Source organism: Protopterus annectens, chromosome 7.part1 (assembly GCF_019279795.1).
Source record: "Protopterus annectens isolate FY-2018-M chromosome 7.part1, PAN1.0, whole genome shotgun sequence".
Lineage (NCBI taxonomy): Eukaryota > Metazoa > Chordata > Ceratodontiformes > Protopteridae > Protopterus > Protopterus annectens.
Window position 1 is genome coordinate 51,585,146 of NC_056740.1, and position 18,343 is coordinate 51,603,488.

At 40.5% G+C, this 18,343-nt stretch overlaps 1 protein-coding gene across 1 annotated transcript in view; it reads left to right on the top strand.

Annotated features, from left to right (window-relative positions):
- Positions 1–18,343, top strand: part of MCM2 (minichromosome maintenance complex component 2) — a 340,582-nt gene that overhangs the window by 121,542 nt on the left and 200,697 nt on the right. Inside the window, exons 3-5 of the mRNA XM_044078541.1 lie at positions 79–248; positions 340–603; positions 7,080–7,299. Coding sequence (XP_043934476.1) covers positions 79–248; positions 340–603; positions 7,080–7,299 — 654 coding nt within the window. The remainder of the gene's footprint in view (positions 1–78; positions 249–339; positions 604–7,079; positions 7,300–18,343) is intronic.

Consider the following 18,343-nt stretch of genomic DNA (forward strand, 5'->3'; position numbering starts at 1 on the left):
ACTGAATATTTTGTGAATAAATGATGAAGCAGGTAATGAAGAATTTATCTTATTCTCCTCTTTCTTTTTTAAATACAGAGATTATCGTGCAATTCCTGAGTTAGATATTTATGAAGCAGAGGGTCTGGATGATGAGGATGTAGAAGAATTAACAGCTAGCCAGCGAGAGGCAGCAGAACTAACCATGAGACGGAGGGACAGAGAATCTGGTGGCAGACTGGGACGCATTCGGATGGACCTGTTATATGGTAATCTTTCTAAACACATGCTCTTTAAAATTATAATCCAAGGTCAGCTGCTAGGTGAGGAATAGACTTGATAGCCGTTTTTATTTTTTAGACAGTGAAGATGAGGATGAAGATCGCCCAGCTCGTAAGAGACGGATGGCAGAGCGGGCTGCTGAAGGAGCTGCAGAAGAAGATGAGGAGATGATTGAGAGTATTGAGAATCTAGAAGACATGAAGGGCCACTCAGTTAGGGAATGGGTATCCATGGCAGCACCTAGACTTGAAATCTACCACCGCTTCAAAAATTTCCTGAGAACTCACGTTGACGAACATGGGCACAATGTCTTCAAGGAGAAAATTAGCGATATGTGTAAAGGTACAATTCTGTTTTTTTACTACTACTGTATATTTCTTTTTTGTTCCACACTAAGGGGAATATGCATTAACTTGTTGCCTCTCAAATGAAATGGTGGTTTGTTGCCTCTCAAATAAAAATGCTGGTTGTATTTATTATAACAAACAATTTTCAAGTGGTAATGAAATACAGAGACCACCAAGCCCATGAAACAGTAGGGTAAAAACGGCAACAATTTAAAAACTCAGCACAGCAAGACATGGACCTTTGGAACTGCTGTAATTAAATAACCTTGGTGCTAACACGTTAGTCTCAAAACAACTTCAGAATGCACCATGTCATTAGTAAGTAGTAAAATGTGACAATTCACATGATACCGTGTAGCCAGAAAAATTAATGCGGTTAAATGTAATCAGAAAGCAGCTTTAAAGTCACTGTCTGCAGTGTAATACGATAGTGATAGTGACAAATGTAATGACAGCAATAATAGCACTTAAAACAATGGCAGCAAGAACAAATTGTAGGCTCTGTAATATGATTTCATTTTTTGTACGCTTTTCATACATGGGATCATTGAATCTAGAGGCAGAGCAGCATTCAACATCTGTTAATCTTGTGGTTTGTACTCAAATAAAAGGAATATGAAACTGCCCTATCTGAGTTAAAGGAATTCACCCCAACACATCTTTTCAAGTGGGAAAGCGCAAGGGAAAGACAATATTGTGGTAGAGCAGAAGCCACGTGGAAATGCGAGTTGTCATAAGAGATGATCAAGGGTGGGGCATTCTCTCTTGTAATAAATTTTAAGTTGTGATTTCTTGCATCTGAAGATTGGGCTGTCTCTTGACCATATTTGTCTGGATTACCCACTAAGGATTTTCCGGATGTTAATAGCAGTATTTCCTATTTTGCAGTCCATTCCTTCTGGGGTTTCTACAAGGAGGGCCCTAACTGTTTAACTTCATTGTGCTATCTTCTCCTTACTGACCACTTTCAACTCCACCCCCTACACTCTGACTTCAGGGTGTATGTGGTATGAAAGAGGTGTCCACCAATGCTATCTTAAGACTTTCCTTGTAGCAGTGCAGGATCATTACATGAATACTCTGTACCACCAGTCTGTCTGCTCCCACGGGGGGGGGGGGGGGGTAGACTTTATTTTGATTATCTTGTAGTTTTTTTTATATAAATCATTCCTTGTGTTTGGACAGTGATAGTGACTTTCCTAATAAGCAAACAGGAAAAGTTGTTTTGAGTGAGGTAAACTAATTCCATTCAAGTATCTTTTTATGTACGTTGTGTATTGTCTGGGCCAAAAACATCTTGTAAATGGCTGTCCACACTGGGCCAAATTCACTGAGCACAGTTCATTATGGGATGAAATCTCCATGGGAATACTTGAATCCCAGGCACACATATTTTGACTTAAGTTTAGTGTTTACTTAACTAGTTAAAAGAAATTGGAACTCCCACATGAGAACCACAGTTAAGCACTTATTACTGGAATTTTTTTTTTATTGGAGTATGTTCATCGTCCTAAACAGTAAGAGCCTGGAGGTCCCATAAGTGAAGGGGGAAAAGGATAAAACTGCTCTAAAAAGGCAGAAAAGAGGGAAAGACCCCTTCGAACTGGAAAACTGCATGATTGTTTTTCTCCAGAATTGAAGGAGCTGAATGAGTGGAGCAGAAAAATTGTAGCCAATTTCCTAGAAAAATGTATATACATAACATATCTTTTGATCTTTTCTCTCACTGGATTCATCTTGACATTCATCCAGTGCCCCATGTCTGTGGTGGTTCTACTAGCCAAGTCAGATACTGAATTTAGTGCTGGGGCTAACATGGAACCTAAGGGCATTGGAGGGGGTTGTTGCAGTCTGTCAGTCGGGGGGTGGATTTCCTACCACCTCTTTTCACTACCATGTCCTCACTGATATGCTATGTCTACAAACTGCTCCACATCTTCTGCCAAGGACATTGGAACTGGCTTTCTGGCCTCCACTAAGACTCTCCCATTACTCTGTGTTTTGCCTACTTTGATCATCCTCTTTCTTGTGTGAGCCCACCCATATTCCCTGTCATTCTGTCAGTCACTGTTGCCACTAATTAAACCTGGGTCAGTTGGGCTGTAGTCAGGGCTTTATCCATCTACACTGCCAGATTATCTGACAAGTGGGTAAGATACAGTACATAAGGTCAAATAACTGGTAAATCCAAAGAAATGGAAAACACCCATATTAGACAGATTACAGCTGTACAAAAAACAGAACCAGAGTTAAAAGAAAACATTGGAATATGAAGAGATTCAAAAGGAAATTAGTGGACATAGAAGAAAAACTAGATGTGGAATGTTTAAGATTTTCAGCTGTCATACAAAGCAAAGGGATTCAGCTGCATACATTTTTAGAACAAATAAGTAGAGTGATGGGACGTTTTCCTCATGACTTAATAGTCTGTACTTAGTAGGCTCTTGGGCCAAACATAATGCTAGAAAAAAATACAAACCCACATTAGTGGGCTTGAAAACGTTGCAGCAAAAAACATTATTACCAAATGTGTCAGAAAGGAAGAATCTTAAAAGTAAGGAAAAGACTTTGATTATTCCACTGTAACAGGATGCTGGTAAACGGGTTTTTATACCTGCGACTAAAAACTGTAAGGAGGAGAGGTCTAAGCTTCAGGTTTGAAGTACCCGGCCACGTGTCTCTGAAGGTTTGATAACTTTAATGTAACTAGAGCAAGTGATGGAAGACTTTGGGAGATTTCAGCAAGGAATGACCAGCTATCTGGGAGCTGAAAATGCAGAATGTTGTGTTGCAGTCTCTAAAGAGAGATGTTCAAAAGGAGATATTACCAGTAAGTGGTTCCCTATATTCTGAAAGGGAGAGGGTGGCCTAGGCTATCCCAAAGGAAATGAGGAGTGATCTCAATGGACATTGAATTTTGGTGGACAGTTTTCCAGAAATAGTGATGAACTGTAGAGCTAGTCTGTCCTGCAAACCAGTCTTTAAAAAACTGGTAATATACTTGTTTGAGGAGCAGGGGAGAATTGAAAAGCATAAACCCTTTGTTAGTAAACATTTTTCTGGTTGGCTTGTGTGGATATGGTCTGCACAGCTGAGGCTAAAATGTTTTTCCAAGTTTAGTCCCATGAATTAAATTTCAGTTCACAAGTAAATGGAGCACCATGGTGAGTAGGCATACCTCTCAACTGTATAGATTTTCGCAGAATATATAGGTTTTTGCCTATTTTTAGTCTGCCCCTCATAAATTTTTTTGACTAGCCATTTAGGATCTAAATATTAATCACCAAATAATGACATGCATTTGAGTTTCAGACTTCATACTCTTCAGAAAATACATGATCTGATGTTTATTTTATTCATCACATCTGGGTCTTGGATCCGATGTCTGATCAGATCCAGCACTTTACAGAATAGAGGCACTTTTGCAGCACTCATCTTGAGTTTTGTCAGAGTCCTCTGTTATGGACCCTTTGGAAGCCCACCATCCTGTCAACCTTAGTCATGTCATCCCAGATTGAAATTGCTGTGCCATCTGTTGACTCTGAAGCAACTCTAAAGTCCCCTGCGGTTGCTGCCTCCATAGTCATTGGCAAGGGAAGGCTGGGCAGTATTCCATTCCTATTTATTCTAGAAGATATTACTAGAGACTGAATTGGTGTGTTGGGTGACTACCTGCATCCTGAAACCGTAAGGCAGATTCCTCTCTTTAGCAGTGGCCCAAACTATCAAAGCACACATGCCTACTTTGACCAGCTGAAGTCTAATGCAGAAAATACTGAGGAAAAGGACTTGAAGCAGGTTGTGGTTGCTTTGACACCTGGATAGATTGGGTGCATAAATCACACTAATAAAAATGTGGCTGTGATGCACTAAATGCACCATGCAGGGTCAGTGATTTTGCAAGACATACCTGGATGAGGACATAGCCCCTCCTGATGTGAAACTGGCTGTAAGAAATGCTACAGGGAGGAGAAGGAAATGTATACAGGAAGCAGTGGCAGAGCAAAAGGATAAGCCTGGGGAATGTCAGGGCTGAGATTAGCAGAAGGAACAGTTAATGACACTATGAAGCCCTTCACCCCATCTCATTGAGTTCCTAAACCTGACCTCTGTCAGACAAATCCTGAAACAAGATGCTGTCTTTGGTGTATTTGTACAGAGGTGGGAGATGATACCCTAGGACTGGTTGGTTGTTGGCATTCTGTGATAGTTACAGACCTCAAAGAGCACCCCCATATTTCAGGGGGGTCCTCCCCTAATTCTCGAGGAGCAGATTCTCTTAAACAAAGGAGCTATAGAATGAGTACTACAAGGGAAGGAGAAGAGAATACAGGGGTGTACTAAAACCAAGTACCAAAAAAGGTGGGACTTGAGGCAGTCTCAATTTCCCAGGTGAGAACAAGTTCCTTTTGGCACCAAAATTGAAAATATTTGGAGGCCTATCTTTGTTCCCACCAGCCTTTGTGGTCACATGGCATCTCAAGGATGCCTGTTTGCAGGGTGCGTAGAGAAGGCGTTTTAAAATTTGAAGCATAGGGAGACTGCTTCCAATCACCTCAAAGCTCGTTTTGCTTGTTTACTGCATCCAGAGTTTTCACAATGTGCCTGGCTCCTGTAATGACATTTGCAGAGCCAAGAGGGTGCATATTTACCCTTAAATGTATGACTTTCTGGTGGACTCCTGTTTGCGATTCACACTGACCTAGTTTCAGATACTAGGTGTCTTATCTCAGCCTCTCTAGACACTTTGCAAGAAAGTGTTCTTGAGGACATTTGATTATAGAAAAGCAGAAAGCCTTTTTCCCAGACAGGAATTCCTCAAGGTATTTCGGAATGTGCAAGCCTGCATATGAAAAAGTTAATGGTACTTCAGGAACAGATGGTGCCAGCACTATCTTCAGACCCAGTGTACATTTTCCTTGAATAAAGAGAGCACTCGTGGTTGAACTGCTACATCTCGAGACTGGGTATTTTTCAAAATGGCTCTGGGAATCCAGATCCTCATTGACTGCGGCACCTGAGAAGTCTTGTAGTGACTGAGAAAAGGACATGAAAAACAAGCATGTAGATGTACTGGAAATGTTGTTCCAGTTCTAAAACCATTCAGATTTGGTCACAAGGGACTCAGCCCATCCTTACCATGGTAATGTGGTACCTCAACAAGTATGGAGGGGGGGGTGGTATTTTTAACTACTGTACAGGCCTGGAAGTAGCCTTTGACTGAGGCTTGATCCTTGGGGCATTCTACATCCCATTGCTGGAGAATGTTTTAGCAGATGGGTTGAGCAGCTCAGTCAGGCCCTCATGAATTCACATTGAGCAGGGTTGCATTTCAGGATTTGACTTTCAAGTGGAATGTGCCTGAAGTCGACCCTTTTCCAGAGTTGCCTGCTTCTAGTGGAAGCAATGTTTCATTGTAAGAGCAACTCCAGGAGCCTGAAAGATAGATGCTTTCTTCATACCTTGGTCAAGTCTGATTTTGTACTTCTCCAAAAACCTTTACATTGGGTATTGCAAAAGCTAAAGGAAGAACATCCAAAATGCTACTTGTAGTTGCTTTTTAGCTTTGGCAACCCTGGTTCTTCCAAATTCTAGTAAGGTCAGAACTGGTATTGTCCCACTGAATGGACCTCTTCATGGGTGGTGGGGTGTGGTGAGGAAGATCCTTACTGCACCCAAGCCTGAGTACTCCTAAGGGTGGCAGCTTGAATTGTATAGCTGTCGTCCCTTACAGGCACATGTTTTCAGAGAAAGTGTTGTGTGACCTAAGGGAGGATTCGAAAGCAAACACAAGGAATTCATACATAGTAAAGTAGGTATTCTTCCTCTGGTACCTTTCTAGAGACCAGGATCCAAATTCAGCTCTAGTGCCTCTCGTTATCAACTGTTTCAGACATTTAAAAAAAGGACCATATTGCAATTTTTTTAGGTTACGTGTTTCAGCAGCATTTCTACCTCTAAGACCCCTCCTGTACTCTGACAGCAGTTTCAAAGAGAATACTTCACCTCAAGCCACCGAAAGGGGCATTATTCTATCATGTGACTTAAACTGGACAAAATTTCTCTGGCAGATTTTAAACTTTGGGTATGAAGTATAGACTTCATTAGTGAGACCTGTGCAAGTCATTTTCCATTGAGAACAACGCTTTGGTAAATGAAGGGGCATGGTGGACCACGTGGCCACACCTTTCACTTTTTTTTTTTTTTTTTTATCATAGTTATCACCAAATTAGAAACACAAATTGTTGCATTTTCTTTATCAATTTTTGGTGCCAGGTTCCATATTTCCCTTATAAAGTTAACAGATTCATGAGCCTATGTTTTATTTGAAAACAGTTAACAATCAACTTCTCCATCATTTGATGTTACATTCCTTTTATAGTTTTGGTTACCCTTTTAAATACATTTATATTAGCAGTACTGTCTGGTATATGGAATGAAAGTGAGCATTTGCATTTTTTCCTAATCCAGAGAACAAGGAAAGCTTGGTGGTGAACTATGAAGATATAGCTGCCAGGGAACACGTGTTGGCTTACTTTTTGCCTGAAGCACCTGCAGAGATGTTGAAAATCTTTGATGAAGCTGCAAAAGAGGTTGTGTTGGCAATGTATCCAAAATATGACCGTATTGCTAAGGAAATTCATGTCCGTATTTCAAACCTTCCACTAGTGGAAGAACTTCGCTCCCTCAGGTGAGTCCTTTTGTGTGCACAGTTGCTCTATTATCTGCCACACCCCACCCTAGTGTTTGAATCTGACATTTTATTGCATTTTAAAAGCTCTTACTAACTTGATCTTGGTAGTAAAGATGCAGTGGTACAGCAGTAGCGTTGTTGCCTCACAGCAAGAGGTTCTCCTGTTCGATTCTCATCTGGAGTGCCGCCTGTGTGGAGTCTGCATGTCCTCCCTGTGGTCGAGTGGCCTCTGAAAGACATGCGTGAATGGGCGTGCCTTCGCTGAAGGTTGGGCGTCAGGCTGGCAACTCGGCACCATAAAAATCGACTGCCAATCATTAGCGGACCGGAGTTCAGCTGTGGCGACCCTTAACCGGGAAAAGCCGAAAAGGCAAACCACTAACTTGATCTTGGTGTTTTGAAGTCTGTAATAGACTTTTGTAGTACATGTTGGCTACTGGAGTGTGAGGCTGTTTTCCTCAACTCTGCATGTTGGCATGCACGTGGAGGAGTAAAAGAGTAAAATGGACTAACAGGTCTGCACTGACAACTTCAAGGAAATGGAAGAAATTTGGAGCAAAAGCTGTAGTTTTTGGAAGTGTACACAACTGGTTCACTTTATTTGTAAACTAGTCTGTATTTTCTGCTTTCTTTAGCTCTTCTAGAGAACTATTTTTAAACAGTTTCATTAGCTTCCAGTGTTCAAATAAATGCATAATCCCAAAACCTATTTTACCATTTGTTAAACAGAAAAGGAACACTTTGGTTGTATCAGTTTGTATAGACAATATAACTGTGTACTAAATGGGGCAATAAACATTTTACTTGGTGCTGAAAATAATACCTTTATCCAGTAGTGTATCTGGCTCTATGGTAATCCTGTGCTGGTCCCACAAACCACTGACAAAAAAAAAAAAAAACTTCTGCAGACCGTACCCAACCAACCCCCACAAATGTGTTTCTACAGGCACACCATCTAGTTTACCAGATACAGAACACCCCCACCGCAGACATTCAGGTCCTGTTTCTGTGCCATGTCCCCAACCTTCCTTTCTTCCTTCCTTTACATTTGTAGTAAAAATAATGAATATTCTGAACTGTAGAAAGCTTCAGGTGCTACAGTTTATAACCTGCACAGAGTGCTGGGTCCTTTACTTTCAAAAAAAAAAAAAAAACAGTGCGCTACAGTGATCAGGTTTGACTGCAAATTGCATTAAGATCTATTAGGACAATAGGTGGCTGATCATATCATTCTCTCAACACTTTACACATGAGGTAGTTGTCCCTTTCACCCCGCATTAGCTACACTACTGCTTTTGTCATGACCATTGAAGGAAAAAAGTGGTTGGTTCAAGTTACTGTTTTAAGGAATCTCTTTAGTTTGAGTGAACTACAACAAGAACAGATGGCTGTTTTAGAAGAGCTTAACAGGCAGATTTGCCTTTCTGTCTTTGGATTCCCTTTAGTACTCAGCGGGTGCAATGAATTCAGAGTGTGTATCATTAATACTGAATGTGTTCATTAAATTAGTGCTCCACATATAACTAAGGTCACAAAGTAACTTCAACTTTATACACAAGCTATGGTAACCATTGTGCTACATATTTATTCTGTGATTGCCTAGCTAAACCTCTGTCGCTTATCCAGTCTATCCTTCAGTATGTACACCCTCTCTCTACCTGGTACGTAATTAGTCCTTATGGCCGCTTTGGCCACAGTCATTACTCAAAATAAAATTGTACTTTTCTTCCTCATACAGTTTATCTGCACATTACATCCCAAAATAACAATGTCTATACTTTCCCCTCACTTTAAAATACTGCTAAACAAAACCTTCCAGATAGTTATCACTCTCACTTCCTTAGGAATCCCATCTGTTTTTGGAGACTTTCCTGCAGATTGCATTAGTTTTTTTCCTCCGACTCTATCATCCTCTGCTTCTAACCTTGGTATGTTTGTCTTCATAAATATTTCCATTTGTGCTTTTTCCTTGATTTCCCCAATTCTCTGCTGTATGCAGATTATAAGGGCAGATCCTGCCTCTTAAACCTGGTTGATTTTTGAAACAGTCACCAAGGCCATTGACGAGGGGAAGGTGGTCCACACAGCCTACCTGGACCTCGCAAAAGCCTTCGATGCAATACCCCACTCGGGCATTATAGATAAGCTCACCAGCTTAAATATAAACCCCTATGTCACTAGATGGATTGTAAACTGGCTCAAGGACAGAGAACCCACATGGTTAGAATTGCTGGAGCTATGTCAGACTCCAAACCAGTTACAAGTGGCATCCCACAAGGCTCAGTCCTGGGACCTCTCTTGTTCGGTATATATTTCTCGGAGGTACAGGCCAACACGGAAGGACTGTGGCTGACCAAGTTTGCAGATGACTGCAAACTGGGCACCATAATCGACTCTCCAGCCGACACAAGCATCCTCCAAAAGGGCCTCATAGAAACAGACAACTGGTGCCAGAGCCATGGCCTCAAGCCAAATGCCAAAAAGTGTATAGTCATCCCCTTTGGCAAAAACAAAGTGCCCACAAATTACCACATAGGCGGTAATCCATTAAGTACAGAAGTAATTAGGGACCTGGGGACCCAAGTTGATAGCAATCTCTCATTTGACAACCACGTGGCCAAAGTGGTTAGAAAAACATTTTATATAGCCCACCTAATCATGAAGGGATTCACATCTAGATCAGGGGAGGTCATCGTGCCTCTTTACTCATCCCTCATCAGGCCCATAATTGAGTACAATGCCCCTTTTGGGATGTACCTTACCAGACACCTGCAGCAACTGGAAAGACCCCAAAAGTACCTCACCAAGAGGATCAAAAGGCTCAAACAGATGCCATATGCTGCCCGGTTAAAGAAACTCAAGCTCTACTCAGTGGCATACCGCCTGCTCAGAGGCGACCTGTGCCTGACGTATAAAGCCATGTCCAACCCGGAATTAATGGACATGCTGCACCTCAGAAAATCCAAATCCCATCGAGCTACACGCTCGAGAGACTTGAACCTCAGCAGTGACATAAATAGGACATGCTGGAGGGACAGATTCATAACCCAGAGGCTCCCTTCACTCTGGAATAAAATCCCAGTCCAGGTTAGGCAGAGTCCCTTATTGACTCTCTTCAAGAGGAATCTTGATGAGTGGATGGGAGATCGTAGGCTTACCCCGGCTATCACTTCTGTGTCACTGTTAGACAGAGGCACAGTATACTAACCTCAAAAAAAGGCATAGCAAAATTAATTTAAAATGGGTGGCGAAAGCCAAACACACTCTGGCTAGGCTTATAAATGCCCTAGGGCAGATAGCCTAGTATGAACCTATGTTATTGAACAAATTAGATTACCTCAAAATCAGATGCAATTTAAGAATGTTCTGTTTATCAGAAAAACACAAGGAGATGACCTAGTTACTTTATATTCTTGGATTCCAAAATTATTAAACCTGCAGGAAGGACTTTCCTATGGCATTGAAAGCACACAGAGATGTAGATAAAACCCATTCCTTCAACTCCTCTTAAGATCTATAGTAATTCTTTTCTTTCATTTATTTAAAATGGCTTGGGAGGGGATAAGTGTTTAAGAATCTCCATTAAAATATGGGCAGAACAACATGTAGTTTGATTATTCAGCTAAAACCTTAGAAATAAGGAAAGAATGCTGGCTTGTGAAAACACTCAAAGGGATGAAATCTGTTTTTGCTGCTGAAAATACCATTTGAAAGATGAATTTTTATTTTAACAGTTTATAAGAAACATCTTTATAAAGAACAACCTTTTAACAACTGCTGAAGACATGGGCTGACATCTCCCACAGTAAAATCTCTCCTAAGAACTCCTGATTTGACATAGAACAACAAACAGAAAACGATATAACCTCGAACATCAATGTAAGGACTATGAAGAACTCCAGCTCTTTAAAATAACTTTTATTCCTTACCCATTGTAATACCAAAATTCTCCATAAATTCCGTTCACTTTAAAGCAGTAAATAAAGCTAATGTGGGCGAAAGTTGTGAGAAAAATGGAGTATATACATACATGTGTGCATATATACATACATAAATATACTCATTATAGAACTAAGCCAGAGTCCATTCTCATTATATAGGTAATTGTTACATGTCATTTGGCTCTCCTCTTAAGTTTAACTTGTAATGTTTTTTCTTCATAATTGAATTCTCGAGTACTAAGTGCTAATTTACATTTAACTCTATCATTTTGGTAGCATGGTCTTTAAATGTGCCATCATCTCCTCTCCTGCTTGAAGTGCTTTACTGGATGTATAAATGTGTATATATAATGTGTGTGTATGTATAAATGTGTATAATATATATATATATATATATATATATATATATGTATATATATATGTATATATATATATAATATACTCGTGTACAATTTTCTGATAATGGTTCTCTATTTGTGCTGGGAAGGGACAGTGGGCTTGAAAGCTGGTGTGAATTTCATTTGGCCCATATTTCTTTTGAGGACAGTGAAATTCACTGGTTTGCCTTCCCTTAGGAAATCGCATCTGACAGTTTCCCTTCCGTGTTGGCCTTCTGTGTTTGCCGTGATTGGCACAAGCTGATCAAATTGGTACTCTTAATTGTAAACTTACCTGATTCAGTCTTATCTCATAGCAAGGGTGACTCAGATTTTGTTTATTCTGTCACTTCCTGTAGTTTGTAAAAGTTGATGCCATCTTTCTCACTCAGCTGTCACAGAATGGATTACTTCCAACATTAATATGAGCATTTCTTGTCTTAAACTGACTGTTAGTAGTTCCATAGGCTCTGCTGTGGTGCATGTTTTATGTCTGGTAGCACTTGGTGAAGTGTGTAGCACTTGTGGGATAGGCTTACTGGCATTATGTGGGTTATTACTTTCATGTGGTGATCTTCACTGTGGATTTGGTGAACCAAAGGTGAAGTGTTTGAGGTTGTATTTGTGTTTTTGTGGATCTTTGATTTTTCTGGCATAAAGGTGATTGCCTGTTTTACTTTAGTATTGGTCTTGCTTCTGTTAGCTTGTTGCTTAGTGTTTTTGTGGCAAGGGAGATTTCACTCAATTGTTTGGAGTGCATGTGTGCTTCCCTTTTGTGTTCAGTTGCTGACATTGAGCAGAGTTCTGCTTGGCGGAGAGTTTTTCTCTCATTACCTTGGACTTAGAATGCTGCACAGGATGGACATTGCCTTTTACGTAATTTATTTTGATCATAGACTGTTTTAAAGCCAACACTATTTCAAGGCAGGACGAGCCGAAGAGTGACATGATGCAAAACTGTTCTTATTCACGGTACTTTGTAATGCTGGCTAGGAGGAATTTACGTGATTCAAAAGAAAGGATCAGACTGGGAAATGGAAGGGTAAGAGAGAGGAAATAGTATGGAAAAAAGGAAAAGAAAGGGCAATGGAATGAATGAAAGAGAATTAAGCATGAGGGATGGACAGTGAAGAAGTCAAAGGAAAGAGAATACGAAGGGGAAAATGCATTTATATATGGAAATTATTTATATAAATGAAGATTAGTATTAGATTTTATATTTATAAATGTACCCTTCTCGTACCTAAATTGCTTCAGCTGTCTCATCCACTTCTACTTTTACCATCCTCTTATAGGAAAAGTGAATCCTTATAATTCATCAATCTCAATATTAAACTTTCACTGCAGAGTTTTTAATACAATTCTCTATTGTTTGGTAAACTGTAGGCTAGTTGGGTAGTGAAGGATAGTCTAGTGGTCTTGTATTTACTGCTAGGAATTTTGTGAATTCCATGTATTCATAGAATTCTTCTCTTTGGTTTTATTACTATTTTTCCTTTTTACTTTATCATGCCTGAAATATTGGGTTTAGTGCAGCAAAAAAAATACAGGCGGTATAATTTTGCAATATATAGTTAGATGCAACTGATGTGGATGATTAAACTGTTGTCGTAGGAAGGTTTAAGTCCATCTTTATATTTAAATCTGTGGTTTAAAATAATCCAAGGGAAAGATCTAACCTGCTTCTTTATTTAAAAGCAAATAAAGCTCCGGTTATATTCCTTCAAGAAACTCATTTTAAATATGCAGATAATAATGTACAGAATCCCACTAATTCAGTTTTGGCACTACCCTCATTTAAAAGCCAGAGAAGAGGGGTGATGATTTTATGGGGAAAAATGCTGTCCCACAACAGATGATTCATAAATATGATGACCAAGATGGCCTCTTAACTCAGTTGTTATAAAACATAACCGACTCTAAATGTGTGTTAGTTTACTGGGATGGGACAAAATTCACATATATTTTGACTATAAAGGTGTTTTAACAACATTGAAGTCCTCTCCTATTATTGGAGAATTAAGCTTCTAGTAATGAAAGGAAACTAAGAATGACTTCAAATGCAAAAGTGCTTAAAATTGGATTGAAAATCTTAAGTCACTCTGACAGACTTCAAAATTATTTACTCATTATTCCTATAAATATGGTATACCAAAACTAGAATTGATAGAATACTAGTATTCCAGGACATAATTAAGATATCCACATTCAATATTTTATCCTGTCCTTGCATCAAATCACAATGCCCATATTCTAAAATCTTATACATTCTTCAAAAATTACCATATTTCTAAAATTATACTCTGTGCCAATGATGTGCTGCTAACCTTTTCCAACTCTATCAACTCTAGAAGCCTTAGATTTTTATCATAAAGCTGTTTCAGTCATACTCTGTGGGGGGGGGGGGGGTCTACACTTTAATCTAAAATCAAAGTTTTATATTTCTAAAAAAAAAATTACAAATATGAAAAAAAGCCTAGCTAAACAAGTCCCTTCCTTCAGATATGTAGTAAGTATAATGAATACTACTGAAAAAATAACTACAAATTATAAAAGCATTTCATAATCTAAAGTCTAATAAATGGAACAAAAATGTTCTTTGATGGATTGCAATTGTTTTCTAAACTATATGTAGTACAAGCTTTAACCCTATATCCTGGTAAGTAACTACAGAAATTAATGACTAAAATTCATATGGTTTCCAAACAAACCTAGGGTAGCCCTACATCATTGCACTAGCTTTCCTGACATAGATACTTTCTAAATTGGATTGATTACAATTGTAACTCAAATTGGAAAACCTTGCATTTCTATCTACTTAATACAAATGATGACTTGACAGGAAATAGTAGTATAAATCAAAGTAAATTATTTTGGAGTTCTTTGTAACAACATACGGTATAATTCTCCCTCCCAGTCATCATTTTCTTATATTCTTTCAGAAATACCATACTCGGGGAAAAATGGTCTCAAACCAAAGTTTGTCTATTGTTTCATATAGTATAACTAAATCTTTCAACAGCTTATAAATGATTTGGATCCTCATGATTTGTTACTTTTTACAGAATATTAAAATATAAGCTCAACACAAATGTTTATTGCACATTCATGTCAAAGAAAATCTTTAAACATTTGTATGACCTTATACAACAAATGTACAAAATCTTTATCTCTAATCTGTATGTAAAATTGAGAGCACAACACATTTCCATATTTATTTAAATTAAACATTGGATCATGACTCTTAAGAGCAGAAATCCTAAATATTAAATTGTGTTAAAATGTATCCTGATCTCAACATTGGTATATATTCCCTTGGAAATTTTTATACTGATCTTTGTTGGCTCCAAATAGAATGGCCAAAATAAAAACAGCACCATTAAATATTGGAGTTGTTCCAAGATTTTGTAATGCAGATTGGATGCTTACATGTTTCGATTGCCCTCCTTTGAATCATTTTTTAGAATTCCGTAGAAGATTCCATTAAAGTTTTATGGTTTGATTATATTTTCTTTAAATAGGTTTTAAGTTCTTGCGATTACCATTTATATTAACTAGTTATATAATGAGACACTTGCTGTGGACCATTTTGGCAGTGACTGGGAAAAGTATCAATAAGAGTTGGAGCCATTCTTGTTAGAATTTTTATCTTCCTTAAAAGAAATACCCTTAACCTACCTTACTTGTTTTAGATTCAGTTATTTCCTAAGGCACTTGTCAAGAATCCTTGGACAAAAGTATTCTTTAATTGATGTATTTCAGTAGAACTCTGCCTCCTAGATTTGTTTCTCAAAATGTTTGTATTATACCACTATTTGTTTTTGGTATCTCACAGGCATGTTGTATATATTGTAATGTTGTATATAGTTTTTCCTTTGGGGGGGGGGGGGCTATTTTTCTTTTCTTTACAATTGTATTTGTTGCTTTTTATAGCTGTATTAAAAGCACTTCTGTTTTGTATGTTAAAAAATATTTTTTTTTTTTGTAGGGAAAAAGTTGCGTAACAGCAGTCTTTCTAAACTCTTGTATCTTATCCAGGTCAGGTACTCCCTTGTTTTCCGTTTAGCACTCTGTAGTTGTGCCGCTTGTTCTATGAGATTCCCCTTGTAGTGCAGTCTTTGTTAGTCCCTCTAAGTAATTGCCGTTACTTAACCCCATCTCTTATTTGCACCCAGTTTTTACACCACTCCACTTTCATTTTTATCCCACTTGCCAGCTATAACTTATCTTCCTTAAGTACTGAATAATTTCCACTACTCATTCCTTAAATTCTTGTTTCGACAGGTAGGTGGGCAAGTATCAGTGTCTCATTTTTACTTTATTCCCCTTTATTTTTTGTTACATGATCTGAAGTAGTTGTTGGTTATCTCCAAGCTCTCTGTTAAATGTATATGTTCCTGTAAAATGTGTAGATGTTATGTGATCCTATCTCGCCTACATTCTGAATGATGGGTCCGGAGCCGATCCCTCGGCTCCGACTCGGCACGCTTATGCCAAAGAGCGAAGTCTCTTATTGGCTGAGCTTACTATATCCCAGGATGCACCACCACCAGTCCCCCAGATCTCGTTTGCCGCTTCCCTGCGAAGACGTGGTCTCGAGCTGGCTGGGCTAAGTAGTTTATTAAACTAACTTTTCTGTCAGTTTTTTGCTGTGTTTTCTCACAAAAGCTGTTTTAACAGCTATCGCTAACTTTGTGTACGATTTGGACTTGGAATTGTTGTGTGTGATTGAGTTCAGTTTGTTTTCGGCCCCCCTCCATTCAGGGCCTTCCCGGACTGTTAATATTTGAATTACAGGGTCTCTAATAATTGTCAAAGTGGGTTAGAGTTACCTGTTCTTTTTACAGGAAGAGTTGCCTTTATTTTTTACTGTAAGCTTATATCAGTAGTTAAAATTTAGTGTACTTTCCTGTCAGACTTACTGGATTGTGTATCAACATGTCTCAACCTCATAGGCCTTCGGGCTTTAAGAAATGTTCTAAATGTGCTTTTAAGATGTCTGTTACTGATGACCATCTACTGTGTGTGTATTGTTTAGGGGCAAAGCACTTGCAGGAGTCATGCAGCGTATGTCACGCTTTTCCTCTAGGGTCCTCCAGGAGAGGAAAAATAAATTGATTCTCAAAGGCTTGATTAAACCCTCTTCAAGAAGCCTTGGCTTCCTCTCAGACTCCTGCCAAAAAGAAAAGGGCTTCGGCTCCGACCAGTCCGTCGGACCCGACTGCCAAGAGACCTAGGCAGGCCTCTCCTTCGGCTCCAAAGACTTCGGAGCCGAGGTCGCAACGGTCTGCCTCCATGCCTCCAACATCGACTCGGCTTCGGAGCCGATGGCTGGGGCATCGAGGCGGGTCACCTTCGCCGGCTCCACTGCTCTCGGAGCCGACAAGGGTCGCCCGCCAGACACTTCCTCCTCGGCGAAGTCTACCTCGGCACCGATGGAATCTGGTGTGTGTTTCCTCGGCGCCGATTCTCATCGAGTCGCCGAGCCGGTCCCCTAGTCCCTTGGGGCCGAGGAGGTCTTCGAACCCGTTCTGTTTCCTCTCGGTCTCGAGAATGTCGGATTCTGATATAGACAGGGTGCTCCAAAGACTTTTCCAGTCCCCAGTCTTCCAAAAGTTTGTTTCGGTTCCGACCCAGTTGGCCTCGGAGCCGATGACCATGACCCACCCCATTGCCATTCCTCCTCCGACTGCTTCGCTCCGGAGCAGGTGCTCTTGGAGCCGGTGGAGATCTCAGGGTCGGCTCCGACCCTTACTCCAACTCGGGCCCTCGGGTCCGAGTTTGGTACGCGGACTTCTTCGGCTGGACCCGAGGGTGATGTTTCGGGACCTTTGCTTTCGGTTCCGAGCCTCCCTCTCGGTGCTTGCTGGGACTTCCGTCTGCCATCATGGCCCCGAGACCGGATTCTCCCAGGATTCTGGGGGTCCGGCTTTCAGGGCCATGAGGAGTGCCTTGGCCAAATCCTCTTCGGCCATCTCTCCCGTTCTACCAGCACCTTCCCTGGGCGTGGAGACTGGGTCTTTGGCAGTTCCCCTGTCCGTAGCCAGCGGAGCCCCGAGGCCTGAGGTTACCCCCAGTGGGTTCCTCTTCCTGAGGGTTCTTCGAGTCATCTCCAGAGGAACCCCAAGGAAGAGATCGTGCAAGAGGAAGCACGTGGACTCCCCGAGTCTATTACATCGGACACGGATATGGATGATGCGGAGGGTCCCTAAGTCGTCCTCGGACGATGTCTCCTTTGCAGACATCTTAGAGATCCTCAAACAACGAGGCGGCTGGATGTCCAAACCCCCTCTGCGGACTAATCAGTGCTCCTCAAGGCCTTTGGGGCTCAGCCCTCCGCCTCCTGGGTGTCTCCGCCTTCGACGAGCTTCTGGATTTAGTTTGTCGAAGGGCGGGGAACACCCGGATACCGTGGAACCAGTCCCTTCTCGCCAAACAAGTTCTTATCTGCTCCCCGAAGGAGTTCCTTACTAAAGGCGTGGCTGTAGATGCCATGGTGGTGGCATCTGCTACACAACAGGACGTGGCAGAGGCTTCAACGTCCATCCATCCTCCTAATAAGGAGTCTAGGAGTATGGATAGGTACGGAAGCGCACCCTGACTTCAGCGGCCTTTACCTTAAGGTCTCTGAATTATTTGGCACATTTTACCAGGCTTCAGAGGGATCTGGTCAAGGAGTTGTCAGACTCCTCTCGGGTAACCTACCTGAGCAGCTAGCCCAGT